At 44.9% G+C, this 25205-nt stretch overlaps 1 protein-coding gene and 1 pseudogene across 1 annotated transcript; both read left to right on the top strand.

The window, feature by feature from the left end:
- The first annotated feature begins 1817 nt into the window (after window positions 1-1817).
- LOC110203498 (uncharacterized) lies at window positions 1818-2563 on the top strand (annotated as a pseudogene).
- A 14158-nt stretch (window positions 2564-16721) lies between these two features.
- On the top strand, window positions 16722-17474 carry LOC110203507 (uncharacterized). The gene has a single exon (XM_020980010.1). It carries the CDS (start codon window positions 16722-16724, stop codon window positions 17472-17474), a length of 753 nt encoding a protein of 250 aa, XP_020835669.1.
- The last annotated feature ends 7731 nt before the right edge of the window (window positions 17475-25205 follow it).

Here is a 25205-nt window from a genome sequence, read left to right on the forward strand (position 1 = left end):
CTCCAAGCAAAGCCCCAACCACCCCCCTCCAAAATCAACTCTGGCTTCAGAGCCTGAAGCAAACTGCAGACCAGCAGCAGAATCCCAAACCATCAGCATTCCCTGCTCCCATGCTGTGCTTCAGAAGGACCCTGGAGACAGTCACCTGGCCAGGATAAACAACTTGTCTTCTCTGATCTCAGCTGGGAGCCCCTTGATGGGAGGCAATGTCCTGGCTGATCTCTGGTCACCACCCCTTCTCCCAACCACGGCTGCTCCAAACCTTCTCCTCTAGCCAAGCATCCTCCAGCAGCCCCAGCTCCTCCCTCTGAGGAGAAGACCTTGCCTCCTCTTTGACACAGAAAACAGAGGCTGTGCCTTGGGGCTCTCTCTTTCCCTCCTCTGCTACCCCCAGACATCCACTACAGCATCCACTCTCTAGTCCCTGGGCCTGGGGAGACCGAGAATAGGAAGCTCTGCTTTCCTGGGACAATTGTTCTACCTCTGGCTGTGACCCCAGCTCCTGCCTCTTCTAGGTGGTTCGCTGTTAATTCGAGTTCTTTGTCTCTCTGTCTCTGTCTCTCTCTTTTCTCCCTCCCCATCTCTCTCCATTTCCCCCTCCCATCTTCATTATCTGTCAATGTGTCTCTGTCTCTCTCTTCTCCTGTTTCTCCCTGTGTAAAGCACTGTGTCTCCTCTATTTTGATATTTCTCTGTCTCTGTTTTTGTCTTTGTCTCTGCCTTTCTCTGTCTCTATGTGTATATTTGTATTTCTCTGTGTCTCAGTCTCTCCATTTCTCTTTCTCTGCCTCTTCCTCTGTCTCTGTCTCACACGTGCACACATTCTTTCCAGTTTACCTCTCTACAACCATACTAGACTTGGTCACTGCCTAGCCATATTTTTATTCACATTGTTAGGTATTTCCCAATATATTTTAATCTGGTTCTGCCACCCTTGATGCCGTTGGGAGCCATGTGTTTGGCGCCTCCACTCTGGACGCTGCCCAGGGAAGAGCTGAATACCCAGGTCTGATCAGGTCACTTTATGCCCAAGTATCTGCCATCAAACAGAATACAAATGATTATGCCGTTGGCCATTCACAGCCCTGCCCAAGCTCTCCACTTGCTCTCCTGATGTCTTGGACAACACTCCTTTGTGTCAATATTACATTGGGCCAGACGGGCCTGCTGGTCTCCCAACACAAAACTCCCTGTCTACCCAAGCTGCTGGGAAGGCTCAGAATGCCCCTCCCCCATCTTCCCATCCACCTCCAGACATTCCCAGCTTGGACCCTGTACAAGAAGCCTGCCTGATCATGCCTATCAATGCGTTCCCATCCGAACTTAGCCCCCCAGGAGCTTGTCTCTGCTCAAGGGACCCTGAGCCCACCAGCTTTCCCTTCTGTCACTGGATGCTCAGGACTTAGCCCCGTGTCAGGCCAACAGAAGGGGCTTCATAGATGTTTCCTAAAGGGTGCAAATGGAAAGCAAATTGAGGATTTTATGGGTTGCTGGCCATCCCTGGACAATATCACCATCACTTAATGATGGGCTCTGAGGGAAGCAGCCAGCCATAAACAACAACAAGGAAGAAGGCTCAATCTCCCCTTGGGACATCCTCCTGAAGCAGGGATATAAAAGCCCACCAGGATACACCACCTTCACACACAGCCCCACAGCTACACTCACACACACACACACACACACTCACACAGACCCACACCCACAAGCACAATCCCAGTGAGGCTCAAGTACTCCCTGCACCAGGCACTCAGCCCCTCACTGACACCCCTCTCACACTCTTTGCTGCCCCAGGCACCCAACACAGCTGCTCCACCATGGCAGAAACCTGCTTTTCTGGGCCCTGTGGTCCCATGTCCTCAGCTGTCTCCGTCTGCTCCAGTGACGTGAGCTGTGACAGCAACGTCTGCCTGCCCGGTTCGTGCACAGGCTCCTCCTGGCAGCTGGACGACTGCCCGAGAGCTGTTGTGAACCCAGCTGCTGTGGCCCCTCCTGCTGCCCAAACCCCTGCTGCACGCCAACCTCCTGCCTGACCCTGCTGTGCCGCCCAGTCTGCTGTGTGCCCGCCACCTGCCAGACAGCCTGTGAACCCAGCCCCTGCCAGTCTGTCTGCACCTCCTCCTGCTCACCATCAGGTTGCCAGCAGTCCTGCTGCCAAGACCCTAGCTGCTCTGCCTCCCCCTGCTCAGTGCAGTCCTGCTACTGTGTCCCTCTGTGCTGCAAGCCCAGCTGCTGCATCGCCCTGCCTGTGTGCTGCAAGCCCAGATGCTGTGTGACCACAGCCTGTTGTCCAGCCTCCTCCTGCTGCCAGCCTAGCTGCTGCCACCCTGCTCCTCTGTGTCCCTCATCTGCAGGCCCGTGTGCAGCCCAGCTGCCTGCTGTGTGCCTCTCTCCTGCAGGCCCCCTGCTGCACCACTACATCCTCCTACTCTTGCTGCTGCGCCCCCTCCTGCTGTCCAACCTCCACCAGCTGCCGCCCTGCCTCCTCTGCCTCATCTGCCGGCCCACCTGCTGCAAGGCCGCCTGCTGCACTGCCACCTGTGGCCAAAAATCCTGCTGCTGACCACAGGGCACTTATTGCTCTCACCCCTCCCCAACTTCTGTCAGCCTCCTGGCTCCAGCCTCAAACATCAGCCTGAACACCTGGGCAGCAACATCTCCAGAGGCATTCAGGTTACCAAGCTACTCCTGAGCACTTCACCCACCCCAGGTGCAGCCAGGGTCTCCCATGCATCTCCTCCTATGGTGACCCCCACCATGGCTTCTGCTTCCACATGCACCTAGCTCAGCATGCAACAACCCAGGACTGCCTGAAGCTCCCAGGGCCTCTCTAGGCTCAAAATGTGCAGGGTATAACTCCGTGCAGGGATCCACCTTGTAATAAACTGCATCACCTCACCTGCCAGGCCTACCTTGTCCTCATCCTTATCCTGGGCCCACAATACAGAGTAAGGGAGGAGGCACAAATACCACACAAGACTTCCTGGGGAGGCTAGAAGGTTCCACAAAATAGCGATTGACTGACCACCACACCATGCACACACATCAGCACGGTCATGACCTGCCCCTGACCCATCCCTCCCCATCCCACACTGTGCAATGTTCACATCCATCAGCCTCACCCCTCGGCACTATTCTCTTGCCTTAGATCTTCTCCCTGCTGCACAAATCTGACCGCACTGTGTCTAGTTCAGGGCATGACTCCCAATACCCTCTGACCCAGCCTCTCCTCTGGAGCTCAGTGTGAGTGCAACCACTGCACCAGCTAACTGGGGTGATGAGCACAGCCAGAAAGCATTCTCTTCCCTTGGATGCCTCCTTACTCCTCCTGGCTCAGAGCCAGCACACACAGGCCCTCATGCAAGAGTGGCCATGCCGCAGGGCCTGACTCACACCACAACAGTCATGGCACATGGGAGCGCTCCTAGAGAGCTGCCCCTTGCAGGCAGTCTCTGCGTGCCCAGCCTCTGAGCAGCCTCCATGACCTTCTACTCAACCAAAGCCCAGACAACCCACTGTCAGCATTACCAGGACAAAGTCCCAAACCACACTGGGGCTGACTTAGCCCTGAGTGATATCTCAGGGCAATGACAAGTTCCAAAGGAACTCTCTGTGTGCAGAAACAGAGAAGAGCTCGTAAGGGGAAAGGGGCACTATGTCCCCTCGGGACAGGTCCCCTTGGATACAGGCTACAATAACAAGGACACCTCAAAGATGGTGGAGTAAAAAGGTCACTCTCACTCTCCCCTATCAATCTCTGAAAGCCCAGAAACTACCACCCCAGGAAAAAAAAACCCTGCAACAGCTAACCAGAAGAAAAATGGAGAGCAGCAGTACAATAGCCGAGGTAGCTTGAGGGATTAACAGGAAAGGCCCCTGTTACCCTGGAGGAAGGGGAGCACTACGGAATGGGGTGCAACCCGGCCAGCTGGCAGAAAGCCACACTTTAGCACACCAGGAGGAGATCCTGGTGCTCAGCATTCCAGGTCTCCCAGTGCCTCAGCAAAAATAAGGGAAGCAGAACTACAAAGGGCCCCAGGAGGATAAACACCCTGCAGCATTCATCTGAAAGGAGCTGAAGAAAGCAACCTAGAGTTGCCCTAAAGTTCCAGCCTTGCTGATTTCAGCCCAACACTATGTAAGCTGCCAGAACCCCACAGCCTCCAATTGCCAACCAGGAGGAGATCCTGAAGCCCAGGTGGTGGAACAGGCAAACATCAACACCTGGGACCCCTGAGTGCCTCAGTGAGGGTGTGGGAACCGGTGGAAACCAGCTCAGAAAACCACCAGGTTGCCCCAGCATTCTGCAGCAAATGGATCTCCCAGTGCAAAACTAACAGAAGCAGCACTACAAAGGGCCCCAGGCAGACAAACACCCTGCAACATCCATCTAAAAGCAGCTGAACAAAGCTAAAGGAAAGGAAAAGCAGGCAACCTAGAATTACCCAAAAGTTCCAGCCTTGCTGATTCTAGCCCAACACCACATAAGCTGCCAGAACCCTACAGCCTCCAATTGCCAACATCGGAGGCCCCAGCACACAAAGCCAGTGACCAAGACCTAGGCTCCCAACACAAGAAGCTTGGGTCAGTGCCCTCTTCTCCCGAGCAGGAGAGCTCAGTCTGTTTACGGGGTAATAAAGAAACACCATGAATAAAAAGAAACGTACCATAGATTCATATTATGTGAAGAGTGAAGATCAAGACAGAAATTCTGAAGAGGACAACATTGTCAACAAACCCACATCTATACCAACAAAAGGGAATATGAACTGGTCTGAAGCCCAAAAAGCCTTCTTAGAAGAGCACAAGAAGGATTTTAAAAGTCAAATGAGAGAGGTGAAAGAGTCCTTAAAAACACAGTAGGCCAACTGGGGGAAAAGTACACTGAAAAAAACAAGTCCCTGAAAAATACAACTGGCCAACTGGAGAAGAAAGTACAAAAACTGACAGAAGAAAACAATCTGTTAAAAGCTAGAATTGGACAAATGGAAACTAATGTCTCTATGAGAGAGCAAGACTCAGTCAAACAGAAACAAAAAAATGAAAAAATGGATGAAAACATAAAATACCTCATGAGTAAAACAGCTGACCTGGAAAATTGATCCAGGAAAGACAATTTAAAAATCATTGGACTACCTGAAAATCATGATGAAAAAAAGAGCCTGGACAGTATCTTTCAGGAAATCATAAAGGAAAACTTCCCAGAAGTCCTAGAACCAGAAGGGAAAATAACCATAGAAAGAATACACCGCTCACCACCTGAAAGAGATCCCAAATTGACAACACCAAAGAATATAATAGCAAAATTCCAAAATTACCAGATGAAAAAGAAGATGCTGCAAGCAGCCAAAAAGAAACAATTTAAATATCATGGAACCACAGTCAGTATTACATAGGACCTTGCAGTTTCTACATTAAAAGACCACAGGGTGTGGAACATGATATTCCATAAGGCAAAGTAACTTGGATTGCAGCTAAGAATCAACTACCCAGTGAAAATGAGCATGATTTTTCAAGGAAGAAGATGGATATTCAACAAAATAGGGGACTTCCAAACCTTCCTGATAAAAAGACCACAGCTCAACAAAAATTTGATCTTCAAGTCCAAGATCCAAGAGAGACATAAAAAGGGTAAATGGGACAGAAAGATACAAAATGTTGTTAATAAGGGTGGGCTGTTTACATCCCTACAAGGGAAGATGACACTTGCAACTCTTGAGAACTGTATTGTTATTACACCATGTTAAAGGAGTATACATAAGGGGGTGGATATAAGTTGACTTTGATGTAATGACAAAAAAAATCTAATCAAGTGGGTTAAATGGATCCAAGTAAGTGGATTAGTCTGATCTAAGAAAATGTACTGAGAAAGGAGGAGGCAGACAAGGGTAAATTACATTACAGGAAAAGATACAAAAACCTATTACAGCAGAGGGAAAGAAGGGAGGGGGATGAGCATTGTTTCAACCTTACTCTCATCAGATTTGGCTGAGAAGGGAATAACATAATCAGTTAGGTATAGAAATCTAACTTACCATATAAGCAGTAGGAGGGAAAAGGGAAAAGAAAATGGAGGGGAGATAGAAGGGAGGGAAGAAGCAGTAAGGGTAAAAGGGAAGGAAAGAGAAAGGGCTAATAGAAGGGAGGAGGGACTGAAGGAGGCAGTAGTCAAAAGCAAAACACTAGTGAGTGGGGGAAAGGAGAAAGGAGAAAGTAAAGCAGAAAGAGGCGGCAGAAGGATGGAGAAAAAGACATAGATAGTAATCATAACTGTGAATGTAAATGGGATGAACTCTCCCATAAAATGGAAGCGGATAGCAGAATGGATTAAAAACATAATCCTACAATATGTTCTTTACAGGAAACACATTTGAAAAATAGTGACACATACAGGGTAAAGGTAAAAGGCTGGAGCAGAATATATTAAGCTTCAGCTGAAATTAAAAAAAAAAAACAGGAGTAGCAATCCTGATCTCAGACAAAGCAAAAGCAAAAATAGATCTTATCAAAAGAGATAAGGAAGGAAACTACATCATGCTAAAAGGCACCATAGACAATGAAGTAATAACATTACTAAACATATATGCACCAAATGGTATAGCATCCAAATTCTTAGAGGAGAAGTTGAGGGAGTTACAGGAATAAATGGACAGCAAAACTATACTGGGGGGGGACCTCAACCTCCCCCTCTCTGAACTAGATAAATCTAACCACAAAATAAACAAGAAAGAAGTTAAGGAGGTGAATAGAACATTAGAAAAGTTAGGTATGATAGACCTCTGGAGAAAACTGAATGGGGAGAGAAAGGAATATACTTTTTTCTCATCAGTACATGGCACATACACAAAAAATTGACCATGTACTAGGACATAAAAACCTCACAATCCAATGCAGAGAGGCAGAAATATTAAATGCATCCTTTTCAGATCATGATGCAATAAAAATCATATGTAATAAAGGGCCAAGGAAAGATAGACTAAAAAATAATTGGAAACTAAATAATCTAATCCTAAAAAATGATTGGGTCAAACAACAAATCATAGAAACAATCAATAATTTCATTCAAGAGAATGACAATAATGAGACAACATACCAAAACTTATGGGATGCAGTGAAAGCAGTTCTTAGGGGAAGTTTTATATCTCTAAATGCCTACATAAATAAATAGAAAAACAGGAGATTAATGAATTGGGCACACAACTAAAAAAACTGGAAAAAGAACAAATTAAAAATCCTCAACTAAACACCAAATTAGAAATATTGAAATCCAAAGGAATATTAATAAAATTCAAATTAAGAAAACTATTGAACTAATAAATAAAACTAAAGGCTGGTTTTATGGGAAAAAAACCCAATAAAATAGATAAACCTTTGGTTAATTTAATTTAAAAAAAGTAGAAAAACAAATTACCAGTATCAAGAATGAAAAGGGTGAAGCTACCACCAAGGAAGAGGAAATTAAAACAATAATTAGGAATTATTTTGCCCAACTATATGCCAACAAATTTGACAATCTTAGTGAAATGGATACATATTTACAAAAATATAAATTGCCCAGATTAACCAAAGAGGAAGTAAAATACTTAAATAACCCCATCTCAGAAAAAGAAATTGAACAAGCCATTGATGAACTCCCTAGGAAAAAATCTCCAGGGCCAGATGGATTTACGTGCGAATTCTATCAAACATTTAAAGAACAATTAATTCCAATATGGATACAGACTACTTGGGAAAATAGGTGAAGAAGGAGTCTTACCAAATTCTTTTTATGATACAAATATGATGCTGATACCTAAAACAGGAAGAGTCAAAACAGAAAAAAGAAAATTATAGACCAATTTCTCTAATGAATACAGATGCAAAAAGTTTAAACAAAATATTAGCAAATAGATTGTAGCAACTTATCACAAAAATAATACACTATGACCAGGTAGGATTTATACCAAGAATGCTGGGCTGGTTCAATATTAGGAAAACTATCAGCATCATTGAGCATATCAACAACAAAACCAACAGAAACCACATGATCATTTCAATAGACATAGAAAAGCTTTTGACAAAATACAACACCCATTCCTATTAAAAACACTAGAAAGCATAGGTATAAATGGAGTCTTCCTCAAAATAATAAATAGCATCTATCTAAAACCTTCAGCAAGCATAATATGTAATACAGACAAGTTAGAAGACTTTCCAATAAGATCAGGTTGAAACAAAGATGTCCATTATCACCACTGTTATTCAATATTGTACTGGAAACATTAGCTTTAGCAATGAGAGAAGAAAAAGAAATTGAAGGTATTAGAACAGGCAAAGAAGAAACAAAGCTATCACTCTGCAGATAACATGATGATATACTTAGAGAATCCTAGAGAATCAAGCAAAAAAACTACTTGAAATAAAAAAAACTACTTTAGCAAAGTTGCAGGCTATAAAATAAATCCACATAAATCATCAGCATTTCTATATATTACCAACAAAGCCCAACAGCAAGAGACAGACAGAAAGAGAAATCCCATTTAAAGTTACTGTAGACATTATAAAATATTTGGGAGTCTACATCCCAAAACAAACCCAGGAACTCTATGAACACAATTACAAAACACTTTTCACACGAATAAAGTCAGATCTAAATAATTGGGAAAACATCAGTTGCTCATGGGTAGGCCCACCTAATATAATAAAAATGACAATTCTACCTAAGCTAATTTACTTATTCAGTGCCATACCAATCAAAATACCAAAAAATTATTTTATAGAGTTAGAAAAAATAACAGCAAGATTCATTTGGAAAAACAAAAGGTCCAGAATATCAAGGGAACTAATGAAAAGAAATGCAGGGGAAGGTGGCCTAGCTATTTTAGATCTTAAATTGTATCATAAATCAGCCATCATCAAAAATGCTTGGTACTGGCTAAGAAACAGAGTGGTGGATCAGTGTAATAGGTTAAATATGCAAGACACAATAGTCAATAAATATAGTAATCTATTATTTGATAAACCCAAAGACCCCAGCTTCTGGGATAAGAACCCACTCTTTGAAAAAAACTGCTGGGAAAACTGGAAAAGAGTATGGCAGAAACTAGGAATATATCAAAATCTCATGCCATATACCAAAATAAAGTCAAAATGACTTTATGATTTAGACATAAAGGCTGATACTATAAGCAAACTGGGAGAGCAAGGAATAGTTTACCTGTTGGATCTATGGAGAACAGAAGAATTCATTACCAAACAGGATATAGAAAACATTACAAAAAGCAAAACAGACAATTTTCATTACAATAAATTGAAAAGATTTGCACAAACAAAGCCAATGCAACTAAGATTAGAAGGAAGGTAGAAAATTGGGGAAAGAATTTTTACAACCAGTCTCTCTGATAAGGGCCTCATTCCTAAAATATAGAGAGAATTAAGTCAAATTTGTAAGAATACAAGCCATTCCCCAATTGATAAATGGTCAAAGGATATGAACAGACAGTTCTCAGATGAAGAAATTAAAGCCACCTACAATCATATGAAGAAAATGCTCTAAATCACTATTGATTAAAGAAATACAAATCTAAACAACTCTGAGGTACCACATCACACCTATCAGATTGGCCAACATTACAAAACAGGCAAATGATAAATGTTGGAGAAGATGTGGGAAAATTGGAACACTAATGCATTGTTGGTGGAGTTGTGAAATGATCCAACCATTTTGGAGAGCAATTTGGAACTATGCCCCAAAGAGCTATAAAAATGGGCATACCATTTGACCCAGCAATAGCACTTCTAGGGCTATATCCGAAAGAGATCATACAAATGGGAAAAGGACCCACATGTACAAAAATATTCATAGCAGCTCCTTTTGTGATGGCAAAGAATTGGAAATTGAGAGCATGCCCATCCATTGGGGAATGGCTGAGCAAGTTATGGTATATGAATGTAAACAATACTATTGTGCTATAAGAAATGATGAACAGGCTAACTTCAGAAAAACCTGGAAAGACTTGCATGGTCTGATGCTGAGTGAAGTGAGCAGAACCAAGAGAACATTTTACACAATAACAGCCACATTGTGCAATGACTAATATTGATAAACTTAACCCTTCCCAGCAATACAAGGATCTAAGAAATCTTCAGAGGTGTCATGATGGAAAATGCTATCCACAACCAAAGAAAGAACTATTGAAGTTGAATTGCTATTTTTTTGCTCTTCTGTTAAGTTTTGTTTCCTCTTTTTGATGGTTCCTCTAATTGGTTCTAATTCTTATCTACAACATCACTAATGTGAAAATATGTTTAATAGGAATGTAAATGTATAGCCTATATCAGATTGTGCACCATCTTGGGGAGGGTGGTGGGGAGGAAGGGGGAGTAAAATTTTGAACTCAAAAGCATATGGAAATGATAATTGATAAATCAAAATAAATTAATTTAAAAAAGAATTTTTAAAAAAGGAATATACGTAAAGGGGTGGATATAAGTTGACTTTGATGTAATGATAAAAAAAATACATCTAATCAAGTGAGTTAAATGGACCCGAGTAAGTGGACTAGTCTGATCTAACAAACTGTACTAAGAAAGGAGGAGGAATACAAGGGTAAATTGCATTACAGGAAAAGACAAAAACCTATTACAACAGATGGAAAGAAGGAAGGGGAATGAGCATTGTCTGAACCCTACTCTCATCAGATTTGGCTCAAGAAGGGAATAACAAAATCAGTTAGGTATAGAAATCTAACTTGCCCTATGGGCAGTAGGAGGGAAAAACACACACACACACACACACACACACACACACACACAAAAAGAACAAGGACACCTTCACGTGAACACACGTGTACCTTCACACACAGACTTGGCCCCTGCCCCTCTCTTCATGGTGACTTCCACTTTTCCTGCCAGGGAGGAGGACTCTTTCTTCAGAAAGACACAGTGTCCTTAACAATGGCATGGACAGTGCTCCTGTCACCTAGCCCAGGGAGGGGGCACTGGGTGTCTTTGTTCAGGGCCACATGTTTAATGAGGTTGCCAAGCTTCTGTCCCCCAGATGAAGGGAAGAGACCCAAACTGGGAGGAAGTCGGACCTTGGGAGGAGGGTCTTGCCACGCAGTTCTTAGGGAGGACTTGACAAGTGTCTGCATGGATGTGGAGGGACAGACAAAAGAAAGATGAGACTTGTTGACCTTCTTCAGCAAGAGAAGAACAAGGAGGAAGACAGAGAAATGGGAGAGATGCTGATGCTTCTGTGAGGAAATCCTGGCAAAGGGATCAGGGCCACACTCCATTGGGATGCAGGAATCACTGCAGCCCCAGAAGCCCTGAGGGACATCTGGGAAGTCCAGAGCCCATGGAGCCCAAGAGCACTTGGAGAGGTGGCCCCCCACAAGCATGCAGGAAACCCTACGGTCTGCCTGGGATTCTGCCGGGGTGGAAGAGCTATGGACAAAGGTGACACAGTGACTGTCTTCAGGGAGCCTGTGTCCTACCAGAGGACACAGGATGAAGATGGACAAGCAAATAGCAGGTCATTTCAGAGGGACAGGGGGTACTGGAATCTGCAGGGATCAGGAGAGGCTCCATGTGGGAGGTGACACAGGAGCTCAACCTCACAGGAAGCTGGGGGCACTGGGAGGCAGAGGGTGGTGGAGGGAGAGTCTTCCGGACCTGGGGTCCAGTCTGGGAAAAGGCACTGTGGTGGGAGATGGCAATGCATCTTCTTCCAGAGGCCCCGACACCTCATGAGCACAGGGGCCAGTGCTGGGTCCTGGACTCTCTTTGCCTTGGGCTCTCCAAGCCTAGAAGTTGGACTTTTTAATTTAGGGCCGGGGAGGAGACAATCATGCCCCTGGTGCCAGCTCTCCCTCCTGAAGGAATGCGGTGTTTGTACCAGGAGCAAACAAGTGACCACTATATTCTCTTAGCCCACAGGACACACAGGCCCAGGGATCATGGGTCAGTCCACTCCTCAGCAGTTCTGAAACCTCCCTGTGACTCATTAGGACCAGGTCCAAACCCCTTAGCCTGGAAGTTCACACTCCACTTCCCTTGTTACTGAATAAAGGGTTAGGAAATATTTGGGTCTGGATGGTCTTGCAGAGACCAAGAATCCCCATGAGCCCAGGAAGGTGAGGGCTTCCTGCTTTAAGGACTCTCCCAAAGGCTTGGCTCTGGCTTTGAAGGAAGGAAGAGGATTCAGTCAGTAGGCTGACATAATTAAAGAAGGGGGACGGTGGCCTCTAAGAAGACCCACGTTATGCTCAAACCCCCAAGGAAAACTTCTGGGTGTCAAAGAAACACTGGGCAAGGACCTGTACAGAAGCTTCATGAGTTGTTTGGGAATGGGAAGGGTGGGAAAAACAAGAGAGAAAGGAAACAGCTACTCTGTTGCTGTGGCATGCGCACACACACACAAACACAAACATGCGCAAACCCACAAAGACACACAAACCCACAAAAACAAACACACACTCACAAACATACACACAAATATATACAGAAACACACACACAAATACACAGCACACACACACACACACACACACACACACACACACACTGCAGAGGGGTATAAAAGCCTTGGTCAGGGGGAAGGAGCTGTCCAAAGCCATCCCTTCTCCTCTGCTCCTCTCCCAAGATCCCTTTCAACCCAGACACCATGTGTCACACCAGCTGTTCCACTGGCTGCCAGCCAGCCTGCTCCGTGCCTGTCTGCTGCAAGCCCATCTGCTGTGTGCGTCCCTGCTGCCGCCCAGCCTCCTGTGTGGCCCTGCTCTGCCGCCCAGCGGGCACCGTGGTGACCGGCTGCCAGGCACTCTGTGGAGCTGGCAGCGGCTCCCCCTCATGCTGTGTGTCCAGCCCCTGCCAGTCCACCTGCTGCCAGGCTGGTCCCTGTCAGACCACCTGCTCCCAGGATAGCCCTTGCCTGTCCACCTGCTGCACACCAGTCTGCTACAAACCTGCTATCTGTGTACCCATATGCTACAAGACTGTGACCTATGCTATCCCCTCCTGCTGCCAGCCAGCCTCCTGCACCTCCCTGCTATGTGGACCCTCCTGCATCCCCTCCTGCTGCTGAGCATGCACTGTCCCAGTTCAGTTGAGAGGAGCCTGGAGCATCCACTTCTCAGATCACCGAGGTCAGGGCCCTCACTCACACCCCACAGGCTGGTGAGAAGCTATGGTTCTGCTGTGACTCACAACCCATGACACCCAGGCTAGGTCACTGATGTCAGAAACCAGCTGGACCTCATCATGCCCCATGGACTCCATTGTGGCACAGAGCCACCATTCCCACAGGGACCCTTCCAGAGCTCCCTCAAGGGGAGGTCCCGGGACACCAGGGTCTGGCTTTCCACAACCTCCCTCCTGCCTCATGGTGACTCCAGCTTCACCTGCCCCAGTGAAACCACAAAAAACAAGCATGTAATAAATTTAAAAGGAGACATGCCTAAAAATCACTGAGTGCCTCTGTTCTCTGAATGGTGCAGAGGGGGGTGGGTTCATAGAGGGCAAGGAAGGAGTTTGCCACCACTTTCTGTGGGAGATGTCATAGCCCAAGAGAGGCCTGTAAGGGATTTGGCTAATGGACACTTAAGGATTTCTTGAGCTTTGGAGCCCCCTGTTTGGAGGGCAGGAGGCAGAGTCAGACTCCTGCCAGAGCCTGCCTTTGGAGAGGGCAGACACTGGGCTCTCAGCTCCCCCAGCCTTCAACCTGCTGCTCTGACAAGCTTCACTCCCACAGAACAAGACCCCACCACACCAACGGCCCCCACTTTTCACTCCTCCCGCCCCATTTTTATTCTCCTCCAATTAGATTGCAAGCTTCTTAAGGACAGGGACTGTCTTTTATTCATTAGTTATTTCCCCAGTGCTTGGCACACAGTAAATGCTTAATAAATGTGGACTGGATGGGCAGGACGTTTCCCTGAGTGGACACTGCCTTGTGTGCCAGATAATTAGAAAGGACAACCAGCTTTTACAGGGGGCAAGTTTACAGCCCTCCTGTGGTTTGTGGGAGAGAATCCAGGTCATTTCTCAGGGGGGTTCTTAGAGTAATACATTGATGCATTCAGAGCCAGAGAGAAGAGAAGTGTAAGAGAGTCCTGAAGATCACAATCAGGAGAGCAGAGAGGGCCCTGGGCATCTGAGAGCCTGTCCCTGTGTGTGTGTGTGTGTGTGTGTGTGTGTGTGTGTGTGTGTGCGTGCGCATGCACGTGTGTGTGTGTGTGTGTGCTTCTGTGTCTCTGTGTTTGTGTGTATATTTCAGAGTGTGTGTGTGTGTGTGTGTGTGTGTGTGTGTGTGTGTGTGCATGCATGGATGTGTGTGTTTGTGGAGAGTGGGGGCTGTTGCTCCAGGGGACGCCAGCTGCCAGGAGATTCCCACTGGTTGTTGTTCCTTCCTTCTCAAGAAGGACCAGAATGCCATCACTCTGTTAGGGTCAATTATAGTGTGTCCGAATGTGGCTGATCAGACCAAACAATTTTGGAAGGCTCTAGAAGAGGTTGGGCACAAGTAGTCCATGTGAACATTGGGGAGGATTCTCTAAATTTGCACACCTTGCATTTCCTTTGAGTTACTTCAATTCTGCTTTCTCAGAGCACAGCACCTTTGATGAGGACATGCCATGTTGGCCAGTCCTGTGCCAGTGTCTCCCACGTCACACAATCAGTTCTAAAGTTCTTCAGAGACACCTTGGGGGTGTCCTCATACTGTTTCTTCTCACCGCCATGTGAGTGCCTGCCTTGTGTGAGTTCTCCATAAAATAGTCGTTTTGGCACTCAAACATTTTGCATTTGAACAACATGGCCAGATGAAACCACACACGAGCACCTGGTGGCTGGATCTAGACCTCTACTTCTCTAGGGCAGGCTCCCCACCTCCACTGCCCATTCTTCCCAAATGCCCCACAGCCCTCCAAGCAAAGCCCCAACCACCCCCCTCCAAAATCAACTCTGGCTTCAGAGCCTGAAGCAAACTGCAGACCAGCAGCAGAATCCCAAACCATCAGCATTCCCTGCTCCCATGCTGTGCTTCAGAAGGACCCTGGAGACAGTCACCTGGCCAGGATAAACAACTTGTCTTCTCTGATCTCAGCTGGGAGCCCCTTGATGGGAGGCAATGTCCTGGCTGATCTCTGGTCACCACCCCTTCTCCCAACCACGGCTGCTCCAAACCTTCTCCTCTAGCCAAGCATCCTCCAGCAGCCCCAGCTCCTCCCTCTGAGGAGAAGACCTTGCCTCCTCTTTGACACAGAAAACAGAGGCTGTGCCTTGGGCTCTCTCTTTCCCTCCTCTGCTACCCCCAGACATCCACTACAGCATCCACTCTCTAGTCCCTGGGCCTGGGGAGACCGAGAATAGGAAGCTCTGCTTTCCTGGGACAATTGTTCTACCTCTGGCTGTGACCCCAGCTCCTGCCTCTTCTAGGTGGTTCGCTGTTAATTCGAGTTCTTTGTCTCTCTGTCTCTGTCTCTCTCTTTTCTCCCTCCCCATCTCTCTCCATTTCCCCCTCCCATCTTCATTATCTGTCAATGTGTCTCTGTCTCTCTCTTCTCCTGTTTCTCCCTGTGTAAAGCACTGTGTCTCCTCTATTTTGATATTTCTCTGTCTCTGTTTTTGTCTTTGTCTCTGCCTTTCTCTGTCTCTATGTGTATATTTGTATTTCTCTGTGTCTCAGTCTCTCCATTTCTCTTTCTCTGCCTCTTCCTCTGTCTCTGTCTCACACGTGCACACATTCTTTCCAGTTTACCTCTCTACAACCATACTAGACTTGGTCACTGCCTAGCCATATTTTTATTCACATTGTTAGGTATTTCCCAATATATTTTAATCTGGTTCTGCCACCCTTGATGCCGTTGGGAGCCATGTGTTTGGCGCCTCCACTCTGGACGCTGCCCCAGGGAAGAGCTGAATACCCAGGTCTGATCAGGTCACTTTATGCCCAAGTATCTGCCATCAAACAGAATACAAATGATTATGCCGTTGGCCATTCACAGCCCTGCCCAAGCTCTCCACTTGCTCTCCTGATGTCTTGGACAACACTCCTTTGTGTCAATATTACATTGGGCCAGACGGGCCTGCTGGTCTCCCAACACAAAACTCCCTGTCTACCCAAGCTGCTGGGAAGGCTCAGAATGCCCCTCCCCCATCTTCCCATCCACCTCCAGACATTCCCAGCTTGGACCCTGTACAAGAAGCCTGCCTGATCATGCCTATCAATGCGTTCCCATCCGAACTTAGCCCCCCAGGAGCTTGTCTCTGCTCAAGGGACCCTGAGCCCACCAGCTTTCCCTTCTGTCACTGGATGCTCAGGACTTAGCCCTGTGTCAGGCCAACAGAAGGGGCTTCATAGATGTTTCCTAAAGGGTGCAAATGGAAAGCAAATTGAGGATGTTTATGGGTTGCTGGCCATCCCCTGGACAATATCACCATCACTTAATGATGGGCTCTGAGGGAAGCAGCCAGCCATAAACAACAACAAGGAAGAAGGCTCAATCTCCCCTTGGGACATCCTCCTGAAGCAGGGATATAAAAGCCCACCAGGATACACCACCTTCACACACAGCCCCACAGCTACACTCACACACACACACACACACACTCACACAGACCCACACCCACAAGCACAATCCCAGTGAGGCTCAAGTACTCCCTGCACCAGGCACTCAGCCCCTCACTGACACCCCTCTCACACTCTTTGCTGCCCCAGGCACCCAACACAGCTGCTCCACCATGGCAGAAACCTGCTTTTCTGGGCCCTGTGGTCCCATGTCCTCAGCTGTCTCCGTCTGCTCCAGTGACGTGAGCTGTGACAGCAACGTCTGCCTGCCCGGTTCGTGCACAGGCTCCTCCTGGCAGCTGGACGACTGCCCCGAGAGCTGTTGTGAACCCAGCTGCTGTGGCCCCTCCTGCTGCCCAAACCCCTGCTGCACGCCAACCTCCTGCCTGACCCTGCTGTGCCGCCCAGTCTGCTGTGTGCCCGCCACCTGCCAGACAGCCTGTGAACCCAGCCCCTGCCAGTCTGTCTGCACCTCCTCCTGCTCACCATCAGGTTGCCAGCAGTCCTGCTGCCAAGACCCTAGCTGCTCTGCCTCCCCCTGCTCAGTGCAGTCCTGCTACTGTGTCCCTCTGTGCTGCAAGCCCAGCTGCTGCATCGCCCTGCCTGTGTGCTGCAAGCCCAGATGCTGTGTGACCACAGCCTGTTGTCCAGCCTCCTCCTGCTGCCAGCCTAGCTGCTGCCACCCTGCCTCCTCTGTGTCCCTCATCTGCAGGCCCGTGTGCAGCCCAGCTGCCTGCTGTGTGCCTCTCTCCTGCAGGCCCTCCTGCTGCACCACTACATCCTCCTACTCTTGCTGCTGCGCCCCCTCCTGCTGTCCAACCTCCACCAGCTGCCGCCCTGCCTCCTCTGTCTCCCTCATCTGCCGGCCCACCTGCTGCAAGGCCGCCTGCTGCACTGCCACCTGTGGCCAAAAATCCTGCTGCTGACCACAGGGCACTTATTGCTCTCACCCCCTCCCCAACTTCTGTCAGCCTCCTGGCTCCAGCCTCAAACATCAGCCTGAACACCTGGGCAGCAACATCTCCAGAGGCATTCAGGTTACCAAGCTACTCCTGAGCACTTCACCCACCCCAGGTGCAGCCAGGGTCTCCCATGCATCTCCTCCTATGGTGACCCCCACCATGGCTTCTGCTTCCACATGCACCTAGCTCAGCATGCAACAACCCAGGACTGCCTGAAGCTCCCAGGGCCTCTCTAGGCTCAAAATGTGCAGGGTATAACTCCGTGCAGGGATCCACCTTGTAATAAACTGCATCACCTCACCTGCCAGGCCTACCTTGTCCTCATCCTTATCCTGGGCCCACAATACAGAGTAAGGGGAGGAGGCACAAATACCACACAAGACTTCCTGGGGAGGCTAGAAGGTTCCACAAAATAGCGATTGACTGACCACCACACCATGCACACACATCAGCACGGTCATGACCTGCCATGCCCTGACCCATCCCTCCCCATCCCACACTGTGCAATGTTCACATCCATCAGCCTCACCCCTCGGCACTATTCTCTTGCCTTAGATCTTCTCCCCTGCTGCACAAATCTGACCGCACTGTGTCTAGTTCAGGGCATGACTCCCAATACCCTCTGACCCAGCCTCTCCTCTGGAGCTCAGTGTGAGTGCAACCACTGCACCAGCTAACTGGGGTGATGAGCACAGCCAGAAAGCATTCTCTTCCCTTGGATGCCTCCTTACTCCTCCTGGCTCAGAGCCAGCACACACAGGCCCTCATGCAAGAGTGGCCATGCCGCAGGGCCTGACTCACACCACAACAGTCATGGCACATGGGAGCGCTCCTAGAGAGCTGCCCCTTGCAGGCAGTCTCTGCGTGCCCAGCCTCTGAGCAGCCTCCATGACCTTCTACTCAACCAAAGCCCAGACAACCCACTGTCAGCATTACCAGGACAAAGTCCCAAACCACACTGGGGCTGACTTAGCCCTGAGTGATATCTCAGGGCAATGACAAGTTCCAAAGGAACTCTCTGTGTGCAGAAACAGAGAAGAGCTCGTAAGGGGAAAGGGGCACTATGTCCCCTCGGGACAGGTCCCCTTGGATACAGGCTACAATAACAAGGACACCTCAAAGATGGTGGAGTAAAAAGGTCACTCTCACTCTCCCCTATCAATCTCTGAAAGCCCAGAAACTACCACCCCAGGAAAAAAAAACCCTGCAACAGCTAACCAGAAGAAAAATGGAGAGCAGCAGTACAATAGCCGAGGTAGCTTGAGGGATTAACAGGAAAGGCCCCTGTTACCCTGGAGGAAGGGGAGCACTACGGAATGGGGTGCAACCCGGCCAGCTGGCAGAAAGCCACACTTTAGCACACCAGGAGGAGATCCTGGTGCTCAGCATTCCAGGTCTCCCAGTGCCTCAGCAAAAATAAGGGAAGCAGAACTACAAAGGGCCCCAGGAGGATAAACACCCTGCAGCATTCATCTGAAAGGAGCTGAAGAAAGCAACCTAGAGTTGCCCTAAAGTTCCAGCCTTGCTGATTTCAGCCCAACACTATGTAAGCTGCCAGAACCCCACAGCCTCCAATTGCCAACCAGGAGGAGATCCTGAAGCCCAGGTGGTGGAACAGGCAAACATCAACACCTGGGACCCCTGAGTGCCTCAGTGAGGGTGGGAACCGGTGGAAACCAGCTCAGAAAACCACCAGGTGCCCAGCATTCTGCAGCAAAGGAATCTCCCAGTGCAAAACAACAGAAGGAGCACTGCAAGGGCCCCAGGCAGATAAACACCCTGCACATCCATCTAAAAGAGCTGAAGAAAGCTAAAGGAAAGGAAAAGCAGGCAACCTAGAATTGCCTGAAAGTTCCAGCCTTGCTGATTCCAGCCCAACACACAGGTAAGCTGCCAGAAACCTACAGCCTCCAATTGCCAACATAAGAGGCCCCAGCACACAAAGCCAGTGACCAAGACCTAGGCTCCCAACACAAGAAGCTTGGGTCAGTGCCCTCTTCCCCAGCAGGAGAGCTCAATCTCTTTAAAGGGGGAATAAAGAAACACCATGAGTAAAAAGAAACGTACCATAGATTCATATTATGAGAAGAGTGAAGATCAAGACAGAAATTCTGAAGAGGACAACATTGTCAACAAACCCACATCTGCAACAAAAGGGAATATGAACTGGTCTGAAGCCCAAAAAGCCTTCTTAGAAGAGCTCAAGAAGGATTTTAAAGTCAAATGAGAGAGGTAGAAGAGTCCTTAAAAATACAATTGGCCAATTGGAAAAAAAATACACTGAAAAAACAAGTCCCTAAAAAACACAACTGGTCAATTGAAGAAGGAAGTACAAAAACTAACAGAAGAAAACAATCTGTTAAAAACTAGAATTGGACAAATGGAAACTAATGTCTCTATGAGAGAGCAAGAATCAGTCAAACAGAAACAAAAAAAGGAAAAAATAGATGAAAATAAAATACCTCATCAGTAAAACAACGACCTGGAAAATGATCAGGAGAGACAATTTAAAAATTATTGGACTACCTGAAAATCATGATGAAAAAAAGAGCCTGGACAGTATCTTTCAGGAAATCATAAAGGAAAACTGCCCTGAAGTCCTAGAACCAGAAGGGAAAATAACCATAGAAAGAATCCACGCTCACCACCTGAAAGAGATCCCAAATTGACAACACCAAGGAATATAATACCAAAATTCCAAAATTACCAGATGAAAGAGAAGGTGCTGCAAGCAGCCAGAAAGAAACAATTTAAATATCATGGAACCACAGTCAGGATTACACAGGACCTTGCAGCTTCTACATTAAAAGACCACAGGGTGGAACATGATATTCCATAAGGCAAAGGAGCTTGGAATGCAGCCAAGGATCAACTACCCAGCAAAAATGAGCATCATTTTTCAAGGGAGGAGATGGATATTCAACAAAATAGGAGACTTCCAAACTTTCCTGATAAAAAGACCAGAGCTCAACAAAAAATTTGATCTTCAAGTACAGACTCAAGAAGACATAAAAAGGTAAATGGGACAGAAAGATACAATATGTTGTTAATAAGGGGGGCTGTTTACATCCCTACAAGGGAATATGACACTTGCAACTCTTGAGAACTGTATTGTTATTACACCATGTTAAAGGAGTATACATAAAGGGGTGGATATTAGTTGACTTTGATGTAATGAAAAAAAAATCTAATCAAGTGGGTTAAATGGATCCAAATAAGTGGATAATCTGATCTTAGAAAATGTACTGAGAAAGGAGGAGGCAGACAAGGGTAAATTACATTACAGGAAAAGACACAAAATCCTATTACAGCAGAGGGAAAGAAGGGAGGGTGAGCATTGTTTGAACCTTACTCTCATCAGATTTGGCTCAAGAAGGGAATAACATAATCAGTTAGGTATAGAAATCTAACTTGCCCTATAGGCAGTAGGAGGGAAAAGGGGAAAGAAAAGGAGGGGGGAAGAGAGGGAAGAAGCAGTAAGGTAAAGGGAAGAAAGGGAAAGGGATAATAAAGGGGAGGGACTGAAGGAGGCAGTGGTCAAAAGCAAAACACTAGTGAAGGGGGAAAGGAAAAGGAGAAAGAAAAGCAAAAGGGAAAGGATGGAGAAAAAGACACAGATAGTAATCATAACTGTGAATGTGAATGGGATGAACTCTCCCATAAAATGGAAACGGATTGCAGAATGGATTAAAAACCATAATCCTACAATATGTTGTTTACAGGAAACACATTTGAAAAAGAGTGACACATACAGGGTAAAGGTAAAAGGCTGGAGCAGAATATATTATGCTTCAGCTGAAGTAAAAAAAGCAGGGTAGCAATCCTGATCTCAGACAAAGCAAAAGCAAAAATAGATCTAATCAAAAGAGATAAGGAAGGAAACTACATCCTGCTAAAAGGCACCATAGACAATGAAGTAATATCATTACTAAACATATATGCACCAAATGGTATAGCATCCAAATTCTTAGAGGAGAAGTTCAGGGAGTTACAGGAAGAAATAGACAGCAAAACTATACTGGGGGACCTGAACCTCCCCTCTCTGCACTAGAAATCTAACCACAAAATAAACAAGAAAGAAGTTAAGGAGGTGAATAGAACATTAGAAAAGTTAGGTATGATAGACCTCTGGAGAAAACTGAATGGGGATAGAAAGGAATATACTTTTTTCTCAGCAGTACATGGCACATACACAAAAATTGACCATGTACTAGGGCATAAAAACCTCACAATCCAATGCAGAAAGGCAGAAATATTAAATGCATCCTTTTCAGATCATGATGCAATAAAAATTATATGTAATAAAGGGCCATGGAAAGATAGACTAAAAAATAATTGGAAACTAAATAATCTAATCCTAAAAAATGATTGGGTCAAACAACAAATCATAGAAACAATCAATAATTTCATTCAAGAGAATGACAATAATGAGACAGCATTCCAAAACTTATGGGATGCAGGAAAGCAGTTCTTAGGGGAAGTTTTATATCTCTAAATGCTTACATAAATAAAATAGAAAAAGAGGAGATTAATGAATTGGGCATACAACTAAAAAAACTAGAAAAAGAACAAATTAAAAATCCTCAACTAAACACCAAATTAGAAATATTGAAAACCAAAGGAAAAATTAATAAAATTGAAATTAAGAAAACTATTGAACTAATAAATAAAACTAAGAGCTGGTTTTATGAAAAAACCAATAAAATAGATAAACCTTTGGTTAATTTAATTAAAAAAAGAAAGAAAAACCAAATTACTAGTATCAAGAATGAAAAGGGTGAAGCTACCACCAAGGAAGAGGAAATTAAAACAATAATTAGGAATTATTTTGCCCAGCTATATGCCAACAAATTTGACAATCTTAGTGAAATGGATACATATTTACAAAAATATAAATTGCCCAGATTAACAAAGAGGAAGTAAAATACTTAAATAACCCCATCTCAGAAAAAGAAATTGAACAAGCCATTGATGAACTCCCTAGGAAAAAATCTCCAGGGCCAGATGGATTTACATGCGAATTCTATCAAACATTTAAAGAACAATTAATTCCAATATATATAGACTATTTGGGAAAATAGGTGAAGAAGGAGTCTTACCAAATTCTTTTTATGATACAAATATGGTGTTGATACCTAAACCAGGAAGAGTCAAAATAGAGAAAGAAAATTATAGACCAATTTCTCTAATGAATATAGATGCAAAAATTTTAAACAAAATACTAGCAAATAGATTAGAGCAACTTATCACAAGAATAATACACTATGACCAGGTAGGATTTATACCAGGAATGCAGGGTTGGTTCAATATTAGGAAAACTATCAGCATCATTGAGCATATCAACAACAAAACCAACAGAAACCACATGATCATCTCAATAGATGCAGAAAAAGCTTTTGACAAAATACAACACCCATTCCTATTAAAAACACTAGAAAGCATAGGTATAAATGGAGTCTTCCTTAAAATAATAAATAGCATCTATCTAAAACCTTCAGCAAGCAATATGTAATGGGGACAGCTAGAAGCATTTCCAATAAGATCGGGGGTGAAACAAGGATGTCCATTATCACCACTGTTATTCAATATTGTACTGGAAACATTAGCTTTAGCAATAAGAGAAGAAAAAGAAATTGAAGTATTAGAATAGGCAAAGAAGAAACAAAGCTATCACTGCAGATGACATGATGATATACTTAGAGAATCCTAGAGAATCAAGTAAAAAACTACTTGAAATAAAAACAACTTTAGCAAAGTTGCAGGCTATAAAATAAACCCACATAAATCATCAGCATTTCTATATATTACCAACAAAGCCCAACAGCAAGAGATAGAAAGAGAAATCCCATTTAAACTTACTGTAGACATTATAAAATATTTAGGAGTCTACCTCCCAAAACAAACCCAGGAACTCTATGAACACAATTACAAAACACTTTTCACACAAATAAAATCAGATCTAAATAATTGGAAAAACATCAGTTGCTCATGGGTAGGCCAGCTAATATAATAAAAATCACAATCCTACCTAAGCTAATTTACTTATTCAGTGCCATACCAATCAAACTACCAAAAAATTATTTTATAGAGTTAGAAAAAATAATAACAAGATTCATTTGGAAAAACAAAAGGTCCAGAATATCAAAGGAACTAATGAAAAGAAATGCAGGGGAAGGTGGCCTAGCAATTCCAGATCTTAAATTGTATTATAAAGCAGCAATCATCAAAAAGCTGCTTGGTACTGGCTAAGAAATAGAGGGTGGATCAGTGGAATAGGTTAAATATGCAAGACACAGTAGTCAAACTATAGTAATCTATTATTTGATAAACCCAAAGACCCCAGCTTCTGGGATAAGAACCCACTCTTTGAAAAAAACTGCTGGGAAAACTGGAAAAGAGTATGGCAGAAACTAGGCATAACCAAATCCACCATATACCAAAATAAAGTCAAAAATTTCATGACTTAGATATAAAGGCTGATACTATAAGCAAACTGGGAGACAAGGAATAGTTTACCTATCAGATCTATGGAGAACAGAAGAATTCATGACCAAACAGGAGATAGAGAACATTAAAAAGCAAAAGAATTTTGATTACATTAAATTGAAAAGTTTTTGCACAAACAAAGCCAATGCAACTAAGATTAGAAGGAAGGTAGAAAATTGGGAAAGAATTTTTACAACCAGTCTCTCTGATAAAGGCCTCATTTCTAAAATATAGAGAGAATTAAGACAAATTTATAAGAATACAAGCCATTCCCCAATTGATAAATGGTCAAAGGATATGAACAGACAGTTCTCAGATGAAGAAATTAAAGCCATCTATAGTCATATGAAAAAATGCTCTAAATCATTATTGATTAGAGAAATGCAAATCAAAACAACTCTGAGGTACCACATCACACCTATCAGATTGGCCAACATGACAAAACAGGAAAATGATAAATGTTGGAGAAGATGTGGGAAAATTGGAACACTAATGCATTGTTGGTGGAGTTGTGAAATGATCCAACCATTTTGGAGAACAATTTGGAACTATGCCCAAAGGCTATAAAAATGTGCATACCTTTGATCCAGCAATAGCACTTCTAGGGCTATATCCCAAAGAGATCATACAAATGGGAAAAGGACCCACATGTACAAAAATATTCATAGCAGCTCTTTTTGTGTGGCAAAGAATTGGAAATTGAGAGATGCCCATCATTGGGGAATGGCTGAGCAAGTTTGGTATATGAATGTAAACAATACTATTGTGCTATAAGAAATGATGAACAGGTTAACTTCAGAAAAACCTGGAAAGACTTGCATGGTCTGATGCTGAGTGAAGTGAGCAGAACCAAGAGAACATTGTACACAATAACAGCCACATTGTGCAATGACTAATATTGATAAACTTAACCCTTCCAGCAATACAAGGATCTAAGAAATCTCAGAGGTGTCATGATGGAAAATGCTATCCACAACCAAAGAAAGAACTATTGAAGTTGAATTGCTATTTTTTTGCTCTTCTGTTAAGTTTTGTTTCCTCTTTTTGATGGTTCCTCTAATTGGTTCTAATTCTTATTACAACATCACTAATGTGAAAATATGTTTAATAGGAATGTAAATGTATAGCCTATATCAGATTGTGCACCATCTTGGGGAGGGTGGTGGGGAGGAAGGGGGAGTAAAATTTTGAACTCAAAAGCATATGGAA

This window comes from Phascolarctos cinereus, unplaced genomic scaffold (assembly GCF_003287225.1).
Source record: "Phascolarctos cinereus isolate Bilbo 61053 unplaced genomic scaffold, phaCin_HiC Scaffold_5;HRSCAF=322, whole genome shotgun sequence".
NCBI lineage: Eukaryota > Metazoa > Chordata > Mammalia > Diprotodontia > Phascolarctidae > Phascolarctos > Phascolarctos cinereus.

Coding starts and splice junctions, on each gene's coding strand:
- LOC110203507 (XM_020980010.1), top strand. CDS start 16,722: ATGGCAGAAACCTGCTTTTCTGGGCCCTGTGGTCCCATGTCCTCAGCT.